The sequence below is a fragment of the Rattus rattus genome, chromosome 8, assembly GCF_011064425.1.
Source record: "Rattus rattus isolate New Zealand chromosome 8, Rrattus_CSIRO_v1, whole genome shotgun sequence".
Classification (NCBI taxonomy): domain Eukaryota; kingdom Metazoa; phylum Chordata; class Mammalia; order Rodentia; family Muridae; genus Rattus; species Rattus rattus.
Genome location: NC_046161.1, coordinates 114,225,932 through 114,247,106, shown reverse-complemented (window position 1 = coordinate 114,247,106; position 21,175 = coordinate 114,225,932). Strand labels below are relative to the sequence as shown.

At 45.6% G+C, this 21,175-nt stretch overlaps 1 protein-coding gene across 3 annotated transcripts in view; it reads left to right on the top strand.

The window, feature by feature from the left end:
- Positions 1-21,175, top strand: part of Zdhhc3 (zinc finger DHHC-type palmitoyltransferase 3) — a 44,110-nt gene that overhangs the window by 3,246 nt on the left and 19,689 nt on the right. For 2 of the 3 annotated variants that reach the window (XM_032911275.1, XM_032911276.1), the window contains exon 2: positions 11,589-11,918. In XM_032911275.1, coding sequence (XP_032767166.1) covers positions 11,613-11,918 — 306 coding nt within the window. In that variant the 5' untranslated portion in view covers positions 11,589-11,612. Of the gene's footprint in view, positions 1-11,588; positions 11,919-21,175 lie in introns of those variants that run through there. The other variant, XM_032911277.1, reaches the window with a different exon arrangement.

The following is a 21,175-nucleotide window of genomic DNA, read 5'->3' as shown; positions in this document are numbered from 1 at the left end:
TAACCTTTCCTAATCTAACCATGGGTCTGCATGTCTTGTCCCAGATCTTGTGGCTTGGAACTATAGTGATGGAAAAATTATAGCAATACATGAGCCACACTTATTTCCTACTAGAGGAAGGCCCCTCCATGTTTCATGTTAAGAGGCTGGCCAGTCTGAGTTTGAGGTCCTGTGTGAGAAAATGAGTCACACATCCCAATTTCCAGGTATACAATACACCACCCTAAGAGCTGTGCTCAAAGACTGAGTCTAAACTGAGGATAATATTTCAGTATTGACCTAGAAGGGAAAGGAGGTTGACACCATGCAGCCTCTAGTTACACTTTTGAAAATCGTTTGCTTTCCTCTTGGGAAATTTCCTGAGTCACTTAGCCAAGTTACTCCTGGCGGTCAGATGCGAAGGCAAGAGAGCTGGAGGCAAATGTTGATGCTTTCATCATCCCAGCCCTTTGCAGGGAAGTTAGGAAATCATATTTTTGTAGTCTCCTGAGACCCGTGGCCTTCAGAATTCACAAATACTTGAAGTCTTTGGATTTTTTTCGATGACTAAGGACATTGATTGTCTCCCATTCAGGATCAGGGGTGTGGGAATACCCTGGGTTAGTTTAGTCTCTTACCTTACAACAGTTTAGTGCCCTAGCCACAGTCCTGCTGTAGTAAACCTTGGCAAATTTGATCTTATTTCCAGGCCAAGTCAGTAGCAGGGAATCCAGAAAGACGGGTTGGTTAGGTAGATAAGGATCTGTGCAGACTCCTGGGCTTCAGTGTGCCCTGCCCGTTGTCGCTTGCTTTGTGTCCAGAACATTTTAGCCCCACTTTATTCCACACTTCTTTCTTGCTAATTTGTAAAACTCATACCAATTCTGGACGTACAAAAGATTTAAATATTGTCTAGACAGCTCAGTGGGTAAAAGTTCCAACCAAATCTGACAACTTTGAGTTTGACCTCCAGAACTCACGTAGGAAAAAAAAATGACTCCCACAAGTTGTCCTTTGACTTTTACACATATCATGCATGGTAAGTACGTAAACACATATACTCACTCTCTTTTTCTCTCTGTCTCTCTCTCTCTCACTCTCACAGGTCAGGCAGGAGTGAGACCCTATCTTAAAAAATCCATATATATATATATATATGTATGTATATTGAAAAAAAAAGGGGGCTTAAAATGCAGTTTAACTTGGAGTGTTTGTTTTTTGAGCCATGTAGCCCTGGCTATCCTGGAACTCTATGGACCAGGTTGGCCTGAAACACAGAGATCCACCTGCTTCTGCCTACCGGATGCTGAGATTAAAGGAGTGCACCACTCCATTCAGTCTAACTTTGGTTTTTTTAAAGACTTCTTACATTTGTGATTTTGTAATATTTAACAGGTTTTTGGTTGTTGTTTGCCAACCTGTTTGAGGCAGGCTTATGTACCCCAGGCTGTCCTGGAACTCACTCTGTAACCTAGGATGTTCTTGACCTTCTGAACCTGCTGCCTAATCTCTCAGATGCTGGGTGCTGGGGACTGAACCCAGGGCTTTTCAGTTCTGAGCAAACACTAGCAACTGAGCTACACCTCAAACCCTATTTGATGTACTTTGATAACACTATTTACACTTGTAAAAACTAAAAATGCTTGAGAAAATCTGACACAATTGCTAGTGGGTATCTTTTGATTATTAGTGAAGGGTGGTGCCTTAGGTTTTTACTGCCGTGAAGAGACACCGAGACCAAGGCAGTCTTATAAATGACATCATTTAATTGGGGCTGCGTTATAGATTCAGAGGTTCAGTCCATTATCCTCAAGGCAGGAACATGGCAGCATCCAGGCAGGCATGGCAGGGTTGAGAGTTCTACGTATTCATCTGAAGGCTAAGATGAGGGTCTTAAAGCCCACACCCACAGTGACACACCTACTCCAACAAGGCCACACCTCCTGATAGTATCACTCCATGAGCCAAGCATATACAAACCATCACAGATGGGAAGGGGAATTAAGCTTGTAGTTATAAAAGAAAGGAAGAAAAAGAGAGACAGAGACAGAAAGAGAGAAAGAGAAAGGAAAGATTGGATTTGGCCCTGACAACAGAGGGTTTCAGTACCTAAAGTAAGGGCCTTTGCAGTTAGCTTCGTATTTGTCACTCTTTATAACCCAAGCACTGGGGAGGCTGAAGCAGGAGAATTACAGGAGTTTGAAACAAGCCCAGATGTTCTCTTATGTTCTCTTGCACATCCTTGGCATAAAGGGAACTATAGTGAAATTTTGGAATTTTGGTTTCTTTAAAAAACACAGAAATATTATATGCTTTGGTTTTAATCCCAGGTTTGGGATATGGAACTGTTTAAGATTGTTCACAGCCCCTGACCATGATTTGCCTCGTGCTCTCGCAGCCATATGGTTTTGCCAGCCACAGATATTTTCTGGGATTGTATGACATTGGCACTTTTCAGATGGTATACAAATGCCAGGACCGTCGTGTTTATGTGTGGGGGAAGTTGTTGGTTGATTGCTATTTTTCTTTTTTGGTGGTCGTTGTTGATTCAGGTTTGTTAAGTAGTTATATGCAAAGAAGAAAGAAGAAGAAATTAGACTTCTTGACAGTGAGGCTCAAACTTGCCCCCGAGGAACTTGATGCTCCTAATCAGCAGGAAGTAGTCTAATGCTGTAATGTCGCTGCCTCCTTTCCTTTCTGTCGTTATCTCTCTCCTGTCTAGTGTTGAGGGGTTGGAAGGGTAGAAAAAGTGTGGAGAAGGGTAGAAAAAAGAAGACCCTACAGAGCAGCAAACACCAGCTAGGAGCAGTAGAGTCTTGAGAGCCAAACTCTCCTCTTGAAGGCTAGTGCAGTTGAAAATTTATTCTTTTTGGTTCTTGCTGGCTTCTGCTTTTAGTCCTTACAAAAATCAGGCCTTTACTTGGGTGATGTCACAGTAGCTTCATGCCTGCACACGGCACAGTGTGAGGCCAGGTGCCATCCTCAGCACCCTCAAGTGGGACCTCTGCTTGGTTTGGCTTTACCTAACATGGGTGGGCTTTCTCAAAACAAGCCGTGTTCAGACACTGGCCCTACAGGAAGATTATAGGGATTCAGTCTTAGGCTAAAGTGTCATGGCCTGCCCACCTCCTCAGTTAGAGCAGGATCTAGCTGCTCTAGCTGTTGGCTCAGTGTTCCTCCAGGGTCCTGCTTTTGTTCAAACCCATACGTTTGAACACTGCTACATGGGACCAGTCCCCTCAATACAGCCTGCTCTTCATAACCATGTGAGGTAAGGTGGCCAAACTGTAAGTAATCTAGGACCTTGGTGCCAATATTGATGCCCCTCCCCTGTTTTTGTTTTAGTCACTGGTTGTGGTGATCAGTTAAAGACCAACTTTGGAAGTGGATCCTGTCTTTGTCGCTCCCTGGAGGTGTGAACTTAGCCAGAATTCTGTGTCCATTTCCTCATCTCTCAAGGAAAGAGAGCTTAGTGGCTACAAGATGGAATAGGTTTGAGGATGAGGCAGGCAGCATGGTGCCTGCCAGTTAGTAAACAACAATCAGGAAGAGTCCTACCCTGATCTTACCTTCATTGGACCTCCCATGTAGCATGAATTAAGGTTTTTGGAAGGTACCCTGAGAGGCAGAAGACGTTCATTGTCAAGTGAGATTGTATACTTGTTTACAAAGGGCTTTTTAGTCTGAGGTTATCTCACCCACTGGTATCTATTCTTATGTAACTAAATCAGTGACTTATTATTGTTGTTAATAGAAAAAATTTTCCCTGCATTGCAGACTGTCTATAAAGGGTTACTTCAGGGCAGTGGCCCTAGCAGCCAATCCAGATTACAACAGGTACTGTTGGCCAGTCTCAGAGAATGAATTACCCTTCTCTCTGGTCATTTCAGGTCATTTCATAGACACCCCAACAACTCCTTGAGCTCTATCTCTGAGCTCTGAGCAGTCTGACCCACGTTTGAAAGAAGCCAGCTAGTCTCACAGTGGGCTTCCAAAGGCTTTGCTTCAGAGGGCGTGTAAATTGCTTCTGGAGAAGGGATCCTTTATTGGTTTTTCATTTTGCTTTTTTGCTTTGCTTTTTGTTGTTGGGTGAAGGCAGGTGTTGAGGCCCAGGAAGGCCTGGTTATAAAGAAACGTCTTTCTATGATGCTCTGTTGACCATTTCCAAAAATTGGAAATGTAATGGTCAGCTCATTAGAAAGAAACATTTGGCAGGGTGTAGTGTGGCATATCTTTGATTTTAACATGCAGAGGAGGAGGCAGGGGGCAGGGGGGGGCAGGGGCAGGGGCAGGGGAGGAGGGGGGCAGGGGCAGGCAGGGGCAGAGGAGGGGCAGGGGGCAAAAGGAGAGGCAGGGGCAGAGGGAGGCAGGGGGCAGGGGGCAGAGGCAGAGGAGAGGCAGGGGCAGGGGCAGAGGAGAGGCAGGGGCAGGGGCAGAGGAGGGGCAGGGGCAGAGGAGAGGCAGGGGCAGGGACAGAGGAAAGACGGTCAGTGTGAAGCAGGGGTAAGAAGTGTGCCTTACCATTTTCTGGGTTTTGATGAACTTTAATGTAGACAAGGTTTGGGGTACAGATGCGATGTTTACTTTTTTCCTTTTATTTTATTATTTATTCAATGGTAGGCAGAGGGGAAAGCGATTCTGACTGTGGAGTTCCCATTAGGCAAGATAGCTAGGTCTGTCTGCCCAATTTGCTCTGTCAGGCTCTGGCCACACCCTTACCTTTGTGGAAAAGTAGTGATTCATTCTGTTACTTTAGTGAAATGTTTCAAACATAGTAATTCATTGTTGATTACTGGATTTTGAAGTCTTATCAGGAAATGGGCTTATATTTATGCATAAGTATGTATCTGTGCCTGATATGGGTGCTAAGGACTGAGTCCAGTGCCTCTGCAAGAGGTAAACACCTAACCCTGAGCACCTCTCCCACTTACTTTCCTCCAAGCCCCATTCATTTCTAAAGCTCCTAGGACCTGGGCCATTCGCCTACGAAGTCAGCTTGTGAATAAATGCTTTTGATGATTGATTCTAAAATGGCCTAAAAGAGTTGAATACCAAAAACAGTCTCATTAAACTGTGGAGATTAATGTTAATTCTCAAGGTATATTTCAAGAAAGTTTTGTAAAGATGCCAGACTGTTTGAGATGACATTTTAAGTGACTTCGGGGACTGAGAGTCACTTAACTCTGACAAAAACTAGTTTAAACAGGAATTAAATGTTTAGGGTGAGTTTAAAGGGTATAGCAGCCAGGCCCTCTCCTTACAGCATCCATCCTGATGCTAGATTTGCTGGGACTGACCTAGAGCCTCCCATTTAGGAGTTCCTGAAGCTTGCTGATGTGCAGAAATGGATGAAACAGATTCATCTATATAGTTTCTACTTGTAGGGACCTAAAAGGTTTAATCATGATAGCTGTTATTGCATGTATATTTAGACGATCGTTGTCTTTTAGTACTGTTAACTTTAGACTGCCTCAAATCCATTTTCATGCTGTTAAGGAATGCACTTGTGAGTGGGAGAACTAGAGTGGGTGTAATGTTTTAGAAACAAAATCTTCACACAGTGATTTAAAAGGGATTCTAAGGATTCGGAATCAGACCTATCTGAAGTATTTCATGACTTTGGGAGGGGATCTTGCCCTTTGAGAACAGATGAAGTAGAAAAGGACCAGGGGTACTGGCTGGGATGAAGATAGTAGCATGTGGGTCTTTGTTCTTTTCACTTAAATATTGAATTTTTATTAATACATTGAGAATTTCATACATACTTACAGTGTATTTTGAGAATTTGTGCGTTTATGTGATGGTCATGCCTTTGGTTGCAAGGACTGCAACCAGATTTTTCTTAGGGCAGGAAGTAGACTGATAGGAATTTACCCCTTACACAGCCAGTGATCTTCAACCATAACCGTGGTAGCTGGACTCTGCCCATAAATCAAGCAAAGCCTAAGTAGTGGGTCACAGTGGGGAGCCTTCCTTCACATAGCTGTTCTGAGCCCTGGAGCTTCCCATCTGTGAACAGATGAGTAACACACCTCAAGAAGCAGCTAGCAGTCAAGCCCCAGGAGCTCTGGGCAGCAGGCTCCACTTGATTCAGTTCCTTTGTGCCTGCCTGCCTGCCTGCCTGCCTGCCTGTGATAGAAGGACATGCTTGCTGTCAGGTACAGTGAATCCTGTGCTGTATACATGGGTCTCTACCAGAAGAAGGTGGTTTAGTTTGAGTTTCTTAAGTACCAATTTCAAATATTTTGGCTTTGGCTTATAAGTCTTTAAGGACATTTTCACCTAATTCCTTACAGTCAGTCTCTCGTCTCGTCTCTTCTCTTCTCTTCTCTTCTCTTCTCTTCTCTTCTCTTCTCTTCTCTTCTCTTCTCTTCTCTTCTCTTCTCTCTCTTGCAAGCTTGGAGCATTAAGAGTGCTTGCTGTTCTTCCAAAGATCCTGACTTTGTTTCCCAGCATCCATTTCAGGAGTCTCACAGTCGTCTCCTATAATGCCAATTCCAGGAGATCTGATGCCCTCCTCTGACCTCTTCAGGTATGTCCATGTCCATGCATATACCTACACACAGACTCAGACACATACAATTAAAGACTGGGAGCTGCAGCTCCCAAATGCCTTCCTCCACTTTAAGCCTCTATCTGTCTTCTTGCCAAAGGCTTTGTTCCTGAGCCTCTCTGGGCCTTGAGTATCTTCCATCAGGTGAGAGTCATTAGCTTCACCTAGTGATTACTAAACATATGGTGGGAGAGCTCCTTTTGATGCTATAAAACAGCCCCAAAGTATAGTTTGCTATAATTAAGGTTAGATAAAAGATCATTTTTCTCAGTCCTTCAATGAAGAATTGGTAGCCACTTAGAGAAACAGAAAACCTAGTATCAACAAAATAGGGCTAGAGTCCGTTGTCTTTTTAAGTGCCCTCCTGAGCTCCTTGGCTTCTGGACTTCTCGATTTCATCTGCTTTATCTCTCAACAGCCCAGGTGGCATTGCCATAAGATTGCATGGTCCCTCACAACTCCTCCTTCTCCACCCAACACAGTCTTGTGTGTGCATAGCCTAGATGCCTAGTCTCCCCCTGCCAAGTGTCCAGGCCCTCCTCACCTCTGTCTGTACTTCTCACATTCCACTCTTCATGAGTCCTTACCCTGGGATGGACAAATCTGCTCATTTTGCTCTGTGCTCATGTGGTTTTGTGATTTTTGTTTTGTTGCTGTTTTCATCCTGCTTACCCTGTGTGGCACTACTTGTTAGTCACCTGTTTGACACCTTCCTTCACTCAGAAACTTTGGATTTGAGCACATAACGAATGCAGCTGGGTCTCAGAGCTCAACAAAATGGGGCTTCTAAGTCAGCCTAGGAAAACAAATGAGCCCAGTCTTCCCCGATGGGAGAGGAGGCAGGGTGGTACCCACATTCCTGCCCTCACATCCCAAGGGAGTTGGCAGGGAGGGGTGCTGTACAGTTCTTTGCACACAGTGCCTGCTCCTTCAAGATCATGATGAGTTGAGTTGAATAGAGAGAGACAAGGAGAAGGGTAAAGGGGCTAGGAGAGGACCCTAGAGGAGACTACTCCTCTGAAGACATGGCTGGCCTGTAAGGTGTGGTGTTGGGAAAGGGATAATCCTGGGCCTCCCTTAGCTTGAGCATTCAGCTCTACAAGGCTCTGGGGAAGCAAGGACAAGTGAGAGGAGGTGGAGTTTGGCAGAGTTGCTGTTGAGTTATAAGATCAGTCCAAATAAGAAAGGTCTTCATCTGCCTTTGTTGTTGGAAGTCTGAAGAGAACATAGACACCTTTTTTCACATTGGATCCTTTGGTGAGAATTCTGGAATTCTGGTTTCTTTAAAAACACAGAAATGTTATGTTTTCATTTTAATTCCTATGTGCAGGGGTATGGGGCTGCTTTGGACTGTAGCAGCTGACTATGATTTGCCTCATGCTCTTGCAGAGGCATGGTTTTGCCAGCTGCAGATAGTTTCTGTGGTTGTGTGACATTTGGAACTTTGGGAACTTTTCAGAGGGTATATAAATGCTAGGGCCCAAGGAGAGATAGGTCAGTGGTTGGTTGTTAGGAAGGTTGGATTCAGTTAGAAATTGTGCTCAAAGAAGAAACAAGAAGTTAGATTCAGAGATTCCCTCTATCCCTCCTTCTCTCTTTGCTAATGATGGGGTAAAACCAGGGAGGGGAGGGGAGGGGAGGAAAGGGATAAAGAGTGGGAAAAAGAACCCACAACGTAGCTAAGACCAGCCTACAGGGTCCCTTTGAGGCAGAAGTAGGAGGATTGCCACAGTTCAGATTGTTGGTTCAAGGGAGAGCCTTTATTAGAGAGAGCTACTTCCATCACTCTGGAAAGGCCAGGGAACCTTGCTTGCACTCTTGGGATAATCGTGAAACTTGGGTATGGGTGGGAAAGCTACCCGTAGCATGGCACTGGCCTCTGGTTTTGCCAGGTGGGTCTTTTCCTGATCTTCCCACATCAAGCAGGCTCTTGTCCGCCCCCGCAAAGGGCTGGAAAATAGCTCCTTCTGTACACTGTTTGGTCCCAGATAGAACATTCCGGTTTCTTGAGTAAATATTAGTCCACCTACTTCATGGTCCTACTTGGTCTAAGCTTTCTCACTTGAAAAGAAGCAGACCAGGCCTCTCAGAGGTGGCTCTGGGATTACAAAGCTCACTGCTTACTAGTGAGCACATGCATTGAGAGGGGCTGCTTGTTGCCAAGTGAGAGACAGGGCTACATGTTACCTGAAGAAACCCTATATCCCTAATGAGTACCCTTCCTTTACCGAGGCCTCTAATAAGATCTTTACTATCCTTGCCAGCTTGCAGTGTACGCAGAGAGCACTGTGTAGACCCCAGAGGTGGCCTTGGTTACAGAAGAGAAGACAGCCATACAAAAGAGATGCTGGAATTATAATGGCCTGCTCAGGTTGTTGGTGGCGACTTTGAAGCCCTAAGGCATTGATGTTCCCAGGGTTCACTAAATTGTTCTGGAAGAAATTAATGGTTACTGAGCTAAGTCAGAAGGAGTCCCATCTAGTATGCACTCAATCTCTCTGTTTCTTTTCTCTTAAATTTTATTTTGACATTTCCATTTAATCATCCAAATGGTTGACAGGTGTTTCTGCTTTGAAATAAGTCTCAGTTAACCAGGAATAGTGGTAAGTGCTTTTTAACCAGAGGCAGTTGGATCGCTATGAGTTTCAGGCTAGCTAAGGCTACATAGCAAGACAGTGTCTCAATTCCCCAACCTCTTCAAAAAAGGGGACAGGGGGAGAAAGAAATCCCAGTTGCCTGGGAAACTTTGCTTGTGTAGAAGGGCTTATACCTCAGTAAAACAGTGTGCAAAAAATGTTAAGTGTCCTTGACACCATTGCTACATATACAACTGAGAGTAGCAGCTGCTGAAGGGCAGAAGAAGTTAACTACCTGTGTCACTGGGCGTTTATTTTTAGTGGTCTCCCGTTTATGACAACTATAGCCCATATGATAATTGGAGCACTGGCATGGAGGAGATGAGTGGGGGATGCGCAGTCAGGGCAGTGGGGTGTTTGTCACTGACCAGCTACACCACAGAGGAAGCTGAGTCACGATGATCTGTTTCTTAGTGGGTGGTGATTGGGTTCAGCAACTTTTCTGTAACAATTCAGAGTAGGTACTGGAGGCTTGCATGTTGATACAGCCCTCACCTTAGCTGGGCATTTTTCTTTGAGCAGGCAGAACCACCAGAGGCAGTCTGTAGAGGTGAGCTTCAGTGTAACTGCTGGAGCACAGGTGATAAACATACAAACCTACTCAATGGGAGAAAGCCCGCCCCTGGAGTATGTTGCTCTTCTGTTGTGGGATATTAGCTATTTATTGGATTTGATTTGTAGTTGAATAGAATTTAAGGTTCTAGAATCTGCTAGACACAGGTCAGTTCCCAGACATTCCCACTGTCCTGCTTAGTGCTTCTGAAAGTGAACCTACATCTTTTAATGCCTTTATGTTGTTCAGGCAGCAATGAACTGTCACTTTCCTCTGGAGAGCAAGCACAGCATTGCTCAGCTAGAAAATTTTGGTTGATGACCAAGAGCCATTGGGTCACAGCAGAGAAAGTTACTTACTCTGTGTTTGTTGCAACTTTGTTCCCCAGCACTGTGTACCTGCTGTAGGACAGTGCTCTAATTTGTTACTCTGTTCCGTTAGATAGGCTGTGGCACATTCTTAGCTACCTGTCTGTCTTGAATCTTATGCTAATTTGGACTGTGCATGATCAGCCTAAGCAACATTTCACTCTATGTTTAGCCTTCCCACTTTCATGACTGCTCTGTTCCAACCATATCTTCCTTCTAATGGGGAAGAAGGAGGATTAGAGTTTAGGTTATTGTAACAAAGCCATTGAAAACCCAGAGCTTTCAAAAGACCATGGGCTGGGGTTGCCCATGGCCATTTCTTCAAATGTAGAGTGACTTGCTCTCCAAATGCTAAGTCACTGTGCTACACGTGCCTTCCCGTGGTTTCTATATCTGGGAATGAGCTGAGCCATCAAATTCTCAGTGAGAATTCTGGTTGGAGTCACAACAAGTTAGCAGCTGAAGATGAACAGAGGAGGTCTGTCTCTGTCCTTTAGCCTGTTGTGGATGTATGCGCAATACTGGTTCTTAGTTACTTCTCTCCTTTTTGTTGTTTATTTGTTTAAAGCTTTTTATTTTTATTTTATTTTTAACCAAGCATGGTGGTCCCACACCTTCAGTTCCCAGGTGGATCTCTGTGAGTTTAAGAACAACCTGGTCTACAAAGTGAGTTCCAAGACAGTCAGGGCTACACAGAGAAACCTTGTCTCAAAACCCAATTTTTTTTGGAATTATTATTTATTGTTATTAAAGTTAATATACAAAGTAATGGTTTCCTGATGGCATTGTCATGCTTATTTCACTATACTTTATTCTGATTCATTCCCAGTTCATAGTTATTGTATCTCCAGAGGTCAGTGTTGTAACTGTTAGGAAGAAAGTTGGTTACCCATCACTTTTCCACTAGAATGAATGCTTTCCAAGAGAATACTTGTGCACAGCCAGTGAGCTATGCAGGATGTTCAACATGAGCCCCGCCCCAAAACCCTCTCGCTCTGGTACCTATAACCCTGGCAGGGGCAGTGCTTCACAGGTGAGGACATAGTGGCTTGGGTAGGAAATACTTTTGAACACACTGTCCAATACCTCTTTGCCCCATCACTCACAAAGAGAGCAGAACTCAGAGCCTCTTGACCTAGAAAGCAAGCCATTTCAGTTCAGTTCTCCCAGATTTAACTTAATGGACTATTTGCCCAGTGGTCTCCCAGTCAGGGAGACTTAGACTCTAGGCCCCCCTCCAGCTGCTGCACTGATGTCTGACTTGCCTGCTTTTGGGCAAGTCCTGTCTGGTCTCTTCATTCTCACCTTCATGTAGAGATTTAGGGAAGGCACACTTGCTTTAGAATGGTGAAGACAGAGAGGGCAGCCTTAAGTGAAGAGATGCTAAGGCCGTGTCTGTGTGAGGGGATTGCACAGACGCCCTGGTTCACTTTGGGAGGGTTCACTGTCAAGTGTCCTTATTGCTAAGATAGCACCGTATTTCTGCTCTCTCCTTTCAGATGCCAGCATGGACGGAATAGCTTATGATGCTTATCCCCACTCATCACTTCCGAGACATTGAACGGAAACCAGAATACCTCCAGCCAGAGAAGTGTGCCCCACCTCCCTTCCCTGGCCCCGCGGGAACCATGTGGTTTATCCGCGATGGCTGTGGCATCGCCTGTGCCATTGTCACCTGGTTTCTGGTCCTCTATGCAGAGTTTGTAGTCCTCTTTGTCATGCTGATTCCATCCCGAGACTACGCATACAGTATCATCAACGGAATTGTGTTCAACCTGCTGGCCTTCTTGGCTCTGGCCTCCCACTGCCGGGCCATGCTGACGGACCCCGTGAGTATGTCTGGGCTCATTTTGACCAACCCACATTCTCTCCCTCAGGCCGTGGTACGGCCATAGCCACCATGCTCCCCATTGAACTTGGGAATGTGAAAAAAAGATGACCAGGGCTTGGGTGGAAAAGTAAGCTGCGTCTCATTGGAGCTTTAGGAACGAAGGGTCAGTACCTACATCAGAGTTAATGGGAGCAGGTTGAATGGCACTGTCTACACACTGCTGTAAGTGTGTGATAAGCCTGCTGTGTCAAGGGGAAACCCAGCCTCTGTTTGGAAGATGTTATCAGATAACCTCAGAGACTGGGCCAGATGTTCAGAGCAGAAAGCAAGCCAGAGGATAGTGAAGACCTGGGCGGGTTTGATGCTGCAGCATGCGACATCCAGTTTCAGGACATGGATGGGTTTAGTCTCCACTTAGCTTACACAAGAATCCTTTTTTAAGGTTGGGTGGGGGTGGCACACATCTTTTGCCCCAGGGAGGCAGATGCCAGCCAAGGCTACATAATGAGACACCTTGTTATCAGGGGGGAAGATTTCTCTTTTCCTGAAAAGCTGACCAGGCTTGTTTGGCACTGCAACAGACACATCCAAGTATCTGTGGGTAAAAGTATTATTCTATTCAGGGAATGACTTAGATAAATATATCAACTAAGGCAAGGGCCACTGAATATTCCTTATATCCTGATCTCAAGCCCTCCTGACTTTTCATTGTACTGTGTAGGAAATACCCATGCAGGTAACAAGAATCTGTTTTTTAAGATAGCCATTGGGTGGGGTGGCCCAAACTTTCTTGAGCCTCAGAAAATTAGAGCACCCAGGGGCCAGCTTGAAGATGAAATGTTAATCCCCAAAGTTTCCTGGCTACATAATGCCTGGCCGGATAGAATTGCTTGGAGCCTGTGGCCCAGTGTTGATGTTACCTCCTAGAGAGTGGAACAGTCACCACCTAAGGAAGGGAAGAGCTTGCACATTCTTGAAAGTGCCTCATACATAAGGGTATAAAGGAGTTAAAACAAACTAAAGGTCTATTCAGGAATTTGTGTGATACCCTTGCTATTAGAGACAGTGAAGGAAATTATATTCTTCTCTTCAGCTCACAATTCAGTACTGGCTCTCCCATCAAGATGCCTCTGTTGGAAAGACAGGTGAGGACAGCCCTGGCAGAGGAAGTGTAGTTTGCTGTGGACAAGCAGAGGAAGTGTCAGTCCAGGGTTGGTGCTGAGAGGTAGAGAGCTGAGGAGCAAACACCACCCTTCCCCTCAGAAAACAGGCAGTAGCTCCTTCCTACAGCTCATTGTTGGGGTGGGAAGGCCAGGAGACCTTTGGAGTGTCTGTGGTTATAGAAGAACAAACATAAGAGAGGAAAGAGTCTAGAGCCCCAATTTCTTTTTTTTTTTCTTTTTGAGACAGGGTCTCAGTATGTAGCTCTGAAACTCATTGTGCAGAGCAGGTTGGCCTCATACTCCGAGGTCTGCCTGCCTCTGCCTCCTAAAAGCTCTGGGATTAAAGGTGTTGCCACTAAGTCCGGCTGTAAGAATTTTTAACTAAAGAGTGACAAGGCCAGAGTATCACCGGACAAGGATGTCTATAGCAACAGTGCAAGGCCCTGCTGGGCACTGCTAGGTAGATGAACAGCTGTGTTGACTGGATGCCAGCCCGGCAAGTAGTTCTTTCCCAAGTGGCAGGGAAAGCTGAGAATAAGGTGGATGGAACCTCTGCCCTTTGGAACCTCACATTCCAATGATTAATGAGTTGATAATGTTAGAACTGCTAAGTGCTGTAAGAGCACTGGGAGGGTGTAGCAGGCTTTAAAGTCACCATGCTGGCTCAGGGTGATCCAAGAAGGCCTCTCCATAGTCATGCCATTGGAGCTGACCTGAATGGCCTGAAGCTGCAGGCCAGGGCATGGATAGATTTCCAGACAGATTCAGGCAGAAGAGAAAGAAGGTTCAAAGGCCTGAGCTTGGTGTGTGAGACTAAAACATGGTGAAATGGACCACAGAGGCAAGATCGAACCAGACCTTGTAGGCTTCTCAGAACCTTGGGGAGACAAGTATAAGGACATTGTGCTGGCAGTGAGGTTCAGGTGGGACTTGCAGAAGGATGAGAGACTAAAGGCATAGCCAGCTGTTTAGAGACGACATGGCACTAGCTTGGATCAAGCTGAGAGGACAGAAGCTGATGAATTTGGAGCTTATTTTAAGCTCCTGGTTTTGTTGTTGTTTCAAGACAGGACTGACAGGATTTCTCTGTATAAGTCCTGGAACTCTTTGTAGACCTCATAGAGATCTGCCTGTCTCTGCCTCCTGAGTGCTGGGATTAAAGGCATTCACCACCACTCCTGACTAAGCCACCAATTCTTAAGTCTGGCTACACAGTAAAAATAATCCTTGGAGGTGCTTGCCCCTTGCCCTTAGAGGTTCTATTCTAGTCATTGGAGGGGCCAGGCTCTAGGTATTAATACACTTGAAAATGCTCCTGGAGCCCTCAAATTCAACCAGGTCTGAGAAAAACTGACAAATGGAGATTGGTCACAAAGAAAACCTTGAGTCTGACCAGGAACAGTTGTGGATGCTGGTGCCACTTGTTGCATGAGAAAGGCTAGTAAAGGAGTAGATTTAGGAGACCAAACCAAGCTTCTCTGTGGTCAAACTGCTGTATATTAGGTGCAAGCAGAGGTGTTAGGTGAGCTAAGCCAGTCAGGATTGGATGGTGGAAGATGGACTCATTGTGTAGAAGGCATGTGAGATGGGGGCTGGGCACTACCAGAAGAGTCTGCTGGCACTTGGCACTGTTCTTACAAACTGTGCTCTCCTGCTTACTGTAGGGACTTCTGCAGGAGCCCTTGCAGCAGAACCTGGATTTCACCTTGCTCAGCTTCCAATCCTAGGTAGCAATTTTAGGTTTCTTTCCTGTTGTTGTAATAAAATTCTCTAACCAAAGCAACTTGGGGAATTTTCTTTCAGCTCACAGTTCAGGTTACAGTCTATCATGCAGGGAAGAATGCAGTAGATTCTTGAAGTATCCATGCATAGTCAAAATCAGAAGCAATAAATGAATGCATGCTTGCTTGTGCTTGTTGAGCTTACTTTCTCTCTTATACAGTGCAAGACCCAAACCCAAGTAGTGATGCTGCCTTCTTTGTGCTAGGTCTTCCCACATCAGTTAATGTAACTGAAACAGTCATCTCCCCCTACCCCTGAGACATGCTCAAAGGTCAGCCAGATATAGACCACATTGAGACTCTCTTCCAGGTAATTCTAGACGGTGGCACTTAAATTAACCACCACAGTAGGTGAGAGCCACAGTCCTGATCACCAAGTAACTACCCATAGATGTAAACAAAGACTCTGTCAAATAACTACCATTAATGAGGGAAACATGGCAAAGCATGTCCTGTGGATAAGCCCCATTATAGAACCTTCATGCCTCTGCCAGAAGCACATGATGACATATGCAGACTTGTATGTAAAAGAGTGAAGTGAAGCTATACAAGGCGGTCGCCAGCAAGGTGCCACAGAGCCAGGAGTCCAGATCTCAGGCCAAACACAGATCAACTAGAGGCTCCTGGTTCTTCCGCAAGTGGAATCTGTTTCTAGCTTGGAATCACTGTGTGTTCTGGGGAAATTCCCAGTGGATAAGAGAGTCTTATATATCAGGAATTCTTACTGTCTATAATTTTGGGAGAACAGCTTACACCTTGAGGTTATAAATAATATTTGCATTATATGTCTTTTTGGTTAGCACTGAGAAAGGCAGGGAGAAAAGAGAAAGGGAAAGAGGAGAAAAGGTATCATGGTCTCCCAATAGACAGTTACCATACCACTTTCAGCTGGATCTTGTCATTCCAGATGGAACACAAGAACAGTTCAGCTGTGATGGCTTTCTGAGCCATCAGCAGTTAGTTGTGGACTCTAGCACAGCCATAGTTGAGTTATACAGCAAGGGGAAGAGAGAACTTACTCCCAAGTGTGAGGAACACAGAAATGGTGCCATTCGAAATTGGAGATGAGGAAGGTCTATCAACAAGAGAGTGAGAGAGAGACAGAGAGGGGTCAGCTGGACCAAGAGGCACACGAACACCTCACTCAGCCTCTGGGCTGGCCGTCTGTGGTGAGAACAGGCTCTGCTGAGGGTTAGTCTCAGTGGGAGCTGTTCTTACCTACTCTGACTTTGTACTCTCACCCACAGCACTTTCCTATGTTCTGGAAATCTGGAATGATGCCACAGGAACTCATCCTGTGGTTATTTCCCCAGCTGCAGAATGCATCATTGGGATAGATATACTAAAGTTGGTGGAATTCCCACATTGTTTCTCTAACTTGTAGGATGAAGGCTATTATGATTGAAAAGGACAAATGGAAGCCATTGGAGTTGTCTCAACCAGGGAAAATAGTAAACCAAAGCCAATACTGAATCCCTGGAGGAAGTGCAGAAATTAGTGCCACCATCAAGGACATGAAACATACAGGAGTGGTAGTTCCCACCACATTTCCTTTAACTCTCCTGTTTTGCCTGTGCAATCGATAGATTATGGAGAATGACAGTGGACTGTCACGAACTTAATCAAGCAGTGAGTCCGTTGCAGTGGCTGTGGTGCCCTTACTTGAGCCAATTAGTACATCTGATATTGGTCTGCAGCTCTTGATTTAGCACACTCCTTCTTCTCAGTACTTGTCTGTAGGGACCACCAGAAGCAATTTGCTTTCAGTTGGCAAGACCAGCGGTGCAGCAGTCTAGTCTGTGCTTACAGCCTTAAGTCTCCATCCCTGTGTTACAACTTAGCTCAAGTGGGCTTGATCATCTGTCTCTTCCACAGGACAGAGCACACTGGTTCAAAATATTGCCTACATGCTGATTGGACCACATGAGAACTACTTTGAACTTGTTAGTAACACATAAGAACATCAGAGGATAGGAAGTAAATCCAGCCAAAATTCAGGGGCCTTCTAGGCCTTCTCTTTTGGAATCCAGTGGTTTGGGGCACATAGAGATATTTATCCTAGGGTAAAGGGTAATCTATTGTATCTGGTTCCTCCCACCAGCAAGAAAGAAGCACAGCACTTGGTGGGTCTATTTGATTCTGGAGACAGCACACTTGGGTGTGTTACTCAGGCCCATATACCAAGTGACTTGGAAAGCTGCTAACTTTGAGTGGGGCCTGGACTAGGAAAAGGCTCTTCAACTGAGTCAGGCTACTGCGCAAGCTGCTCCAGCACTCGGGCCATGTGATCTAGCAGAGCCAATGGTAATTGAAATGGCAATAACAGATAGGAATGTTGTCTGGAACCTTTAGCAGGCCCCTATAGGTGAGTCACAGAAGAAATCTTTGAGATTTGGGGAGCAAGGCTCTACCATCATATACAGACAACGTATTCTCCCTTTGAGAATCAGCTCTTGGCCTGCCATAATGGAAACTAAACATTTGCAGTGGACCACCAAGTTACTATGGAGCCTGAAGTGTCTATCCTGAGCTGGGTGTTATCAGACCCAGCGAGTTACAAAGTAGAATGTGCACAGCAGCATCCTCTCTCAGACGGAAGTGGTGTGTGTGTGACCAGGCCCAAGCAGGTCCTGGGTACAAGCAATTACATGAAGAGGCTGCCCAAGTGCCTCTGGTTTCTAGAGGAGGCACCCTTGAAGATAGCCTGGACTTGAGAACTCGTCCTGTCTTGGAGCCCTTCCTGCCCCTCGCCCCTCACCGCTTTGCTTTCTCCATCTCTCCCTTCCTAGCTACAGATACATTCTGGTTCTGCATGCTTTGGCAGTGCTTTCCCAGAAAACTGAGGCACAGTCCCTACTGCCAGGAAGTTTAAAGCCACACATTGCACATTTGCCACGATTGCATGACTGACTCTGTGTGGTCAGCTCACTGCTGCCTCTCCTTTCCTTAGGCCTGGTATTTATTAACCCCATAAGTTATTTCAAATCTGAGAACTGAAGAAAGGAGTGGTATGAATCTGCTCAGTGTGACCACAGTGCTAAGAAAGGATTAATCTGCCTGCCAGTGCCCCACTTCAAGTCCCTGTGAACCCTCTAGAGAACACGAGTTTCTGTGACTGTCTGAGAACACTGTAGTCTTCACTGCACATCATCAATGGAAACACTGGGGCTCAATTTAATTTACCTGGTGTTTCTTTATGGAGAAGTTATCCTGATGTGTTCCCTTAGCTGGCTAGGGTCATCCAGGGTCAGTGTGAGGTTTACAGGCTCTATGTCTAGGAGCTCTTCACGCCTGCCTCTGAATGAGCCTCCCTCCCATGCTCTAGAGAGGGTCACCTACCTCCAACCTTTTTATACAGACAGTGGCCACCATCTCCTGGGGGTGCTAGCTGTGAGAGGGACAGGTTCACAATGTTGACGCCAGCCTTGAGATAACAGTGCCTCTCTTTCTCTTGCTGCAAGTGGACAGCGATGCCAAGTCCTTGATATCATTTGAAAGAATCAGTGGTGAATATTCTTTCTTTTCAGATGTATTTATTATTTTCAATTATGTGTATGTATATATGTATGTATGTGTAAGTGGAGTATGTATGTACACATTTTTGCTGGTGCATGTGGAGGCCAGAGATACTGGATTCCCCCTGGACATAGATGTGTGAGCCACCTCATGTGGGTACTGAACTCAGGTCTTCTGCAAAAGCAGCAAGTGTTTTTAACCACTGAGCCATCCTTCCAGCTCCATTTCTTTTTTTTTTTTTCTTTTTTTCTTGTAATATGATCTCAACATGTAGCCCTGGCAGGCCTGAAACTGGCTGTGTAGATCAGGCTGGCTTTGAATTCAGAGACCCACCACACCCTTCTCCTCTTCTTCCTCTTCCTCATCTTTCTCTTCCGCTTTTCCTCCTCCTCCTGGTGCTGCTGCTGCTTTTCCTTTTTTAAATTCAGTGTCTTGTTGGGAGTTTCTTGTATGCTCTATTCTAGACATGATTGAAACAAGCCTTATTTTTAATTTTCTTATGTCCTGTTAATACAGTCATTGGCAGTAGAGTGTGATAGATAGCATCAAAACAATAAACAAATGCTTTTATCAGTCTAAATCTCTTAGTAAAACTACATGATAAACATGTCTGTGCCTTGTCTGTCGCCTGGATCTGGATCTTCAATCTGCCTCTCCTTGGTACACTGTCCTGGGAGTTGTCTGACTTTGCTCTACTCACTTCTGCTATAAAACGAGGGATCACATAGTCTCTGCCCACCCATAGATTTATTGTGCTTTCAGTCACAAAACATTTGGAACTGTGCCTGTACTTTATAAGCACTTAATAAATGTCTGCTGTAGCATTATTATTACTTGGCTCAGGTGTATTGAATGCAGGCCTAATGCCAGGCTCTGAGCAATTTGCTAGGCTATAGGTTGAAAGACAACTCTGTCTTCTCAAGAATTTACAGTCATGTTGGAGATGCGGTATATAATTTTACACTGTGTCTGAGAATGCCAGTGTATACTGTGGGAGTCAAAGTTGCTTGTAGGGTCCTGCTGTGGGCAGTTCCCCAAGTTCAGGCTCTTAGGAAGAAGACAGTGGTTTTGAAATGTGTACAGAGGACTTGGAATGCTTCCTGCCAAACCTCCTACAGAGCTTTAGATGGTGCTTACATGTTGTTCTGGAGACAAAAGAGAAGTTTGAGATGTGTGTGGTGCCTTTTCAAAAGCCCCAGCATATATGTACATACATACACACACACATATCCCACAGCATTGTGTTGGGAGAAACCCAGAACTAGATTGGAGCCAGGGTCAGGTGTGGCTTTTGAACCTGGTCCAGGAGTTTAGATTCTGGTCCATAGTCACCAGGGAGCTAGTGAGGGCTTTTTGACAAAAATCATATGGGCATTCGCAATTTAGAGTGTTTACCCTAGACATAATCGGCGGCTAGTAGGGCCGGGAAAGCCTGTGACACTGGTGTGAAGAAGATTGTGGGATGGCTGAGGGCAGCTTTAGGTGGAAGTAGCCTTAGCAGAGGAGATAAAGGGTGTGGTGTAGCAGACTGAGAAGACCTGAAGGTTGCCACTAGACTTCTAGCCTGGATAATGTGGCAGCCAGGAGGGTAGAGTACTATGCCATGCCCAGCACAGGAAACCTCCAGCAGCTTCTCCATGCTTTTGTGGACTGAGTTAGCCATGTTTTATCTTGCTTTGTGGTGGGGCTAATATGGTTTTAAGTGTTTACAGCCTACCGTGTATCAAGAGAAAAGACTTGTAAAGCGCTTCACAATGTAGGTAATAATACTTCTCTTGGGTGATCAAACCAGGTTTTTCCTTTTCCCTTTTCTTATCTCTATATTTTCTTTTCCTAAAAACTATAAACAAGTACTTATAGGTTTGTAAATGAGAGGACAACTCAGTGTGTTTGGATACGTAGGCCTCAGCAGTCTGCAGGCTTCAGGACCTTCCCATGCCGTGGATAAAGAGGGCTGAGGGCAGGTCTCAGCAGACCTTCCCACCCATGCCCTGCACCAGTGGAGGACTGCATTCAGTGAAAAACCAGAAATGCTCTGCATGAGGCAGTAACACTTTTCACGGTCCTGAGATTAAAGCAGACAGGTGTGGAAGAGCCAAGCCTGTGGGGGTGGGGAGGGCCCCAGCTGGAAGCCTCAAGGCACCGTGATCACAGGCTCAGGTGGCTGGACAGCTGGGACCTTGGTCTGAGAGGAACTGGTCTTGTGGGAGGTTAGTGCAGTTGGAGGCACACTTTGAGGAAGGCTCCAGTCACCAGCTGGCTAAGATAATGAGAATAGTATGTGAGACTCTGGCCACCTGTATAAAGGGGACAGCCCTGTGTGGGCTCTCTAAGGTCTAAAGGAAATTCTGGGGACTGGTACTTCAGGTACTTTCCTGGCCTGCCTCACTGCATCTGCGTCTGTGCGCGCCACAGCTCCATCATCACCTCTCTCCAGTGCAGGAGAACTGTTATTTGGCCAGTGTTTGCAGTCACTTTAGCTGGAGTCTGTTCCCTGTGAGGCATCTTCTCAGTTGCAAAAGCAAACCGCAACTTGCATGCATCTTTGCATTTCTTAAGTTCTTCCCTTCCTAAAATTCTTCCATAGGATAGACCCTAACAACCAGCTCTCATGCCTTCCGCCTCGCTGGCCTGTTCCAGTTTGTCAGACTTCGTCAGGGTGGGGGAGGTGGTGCTCTGTGTGAAGCCCCCAGTCCCCACACACTCTCTCTGGATCCTATTATAGTTGTTGTTGCAGCACAGGTGCACAACAGGCTTTGCTCCCTGCTGGCTTTGCACAGCGGTGCTACTTAGAG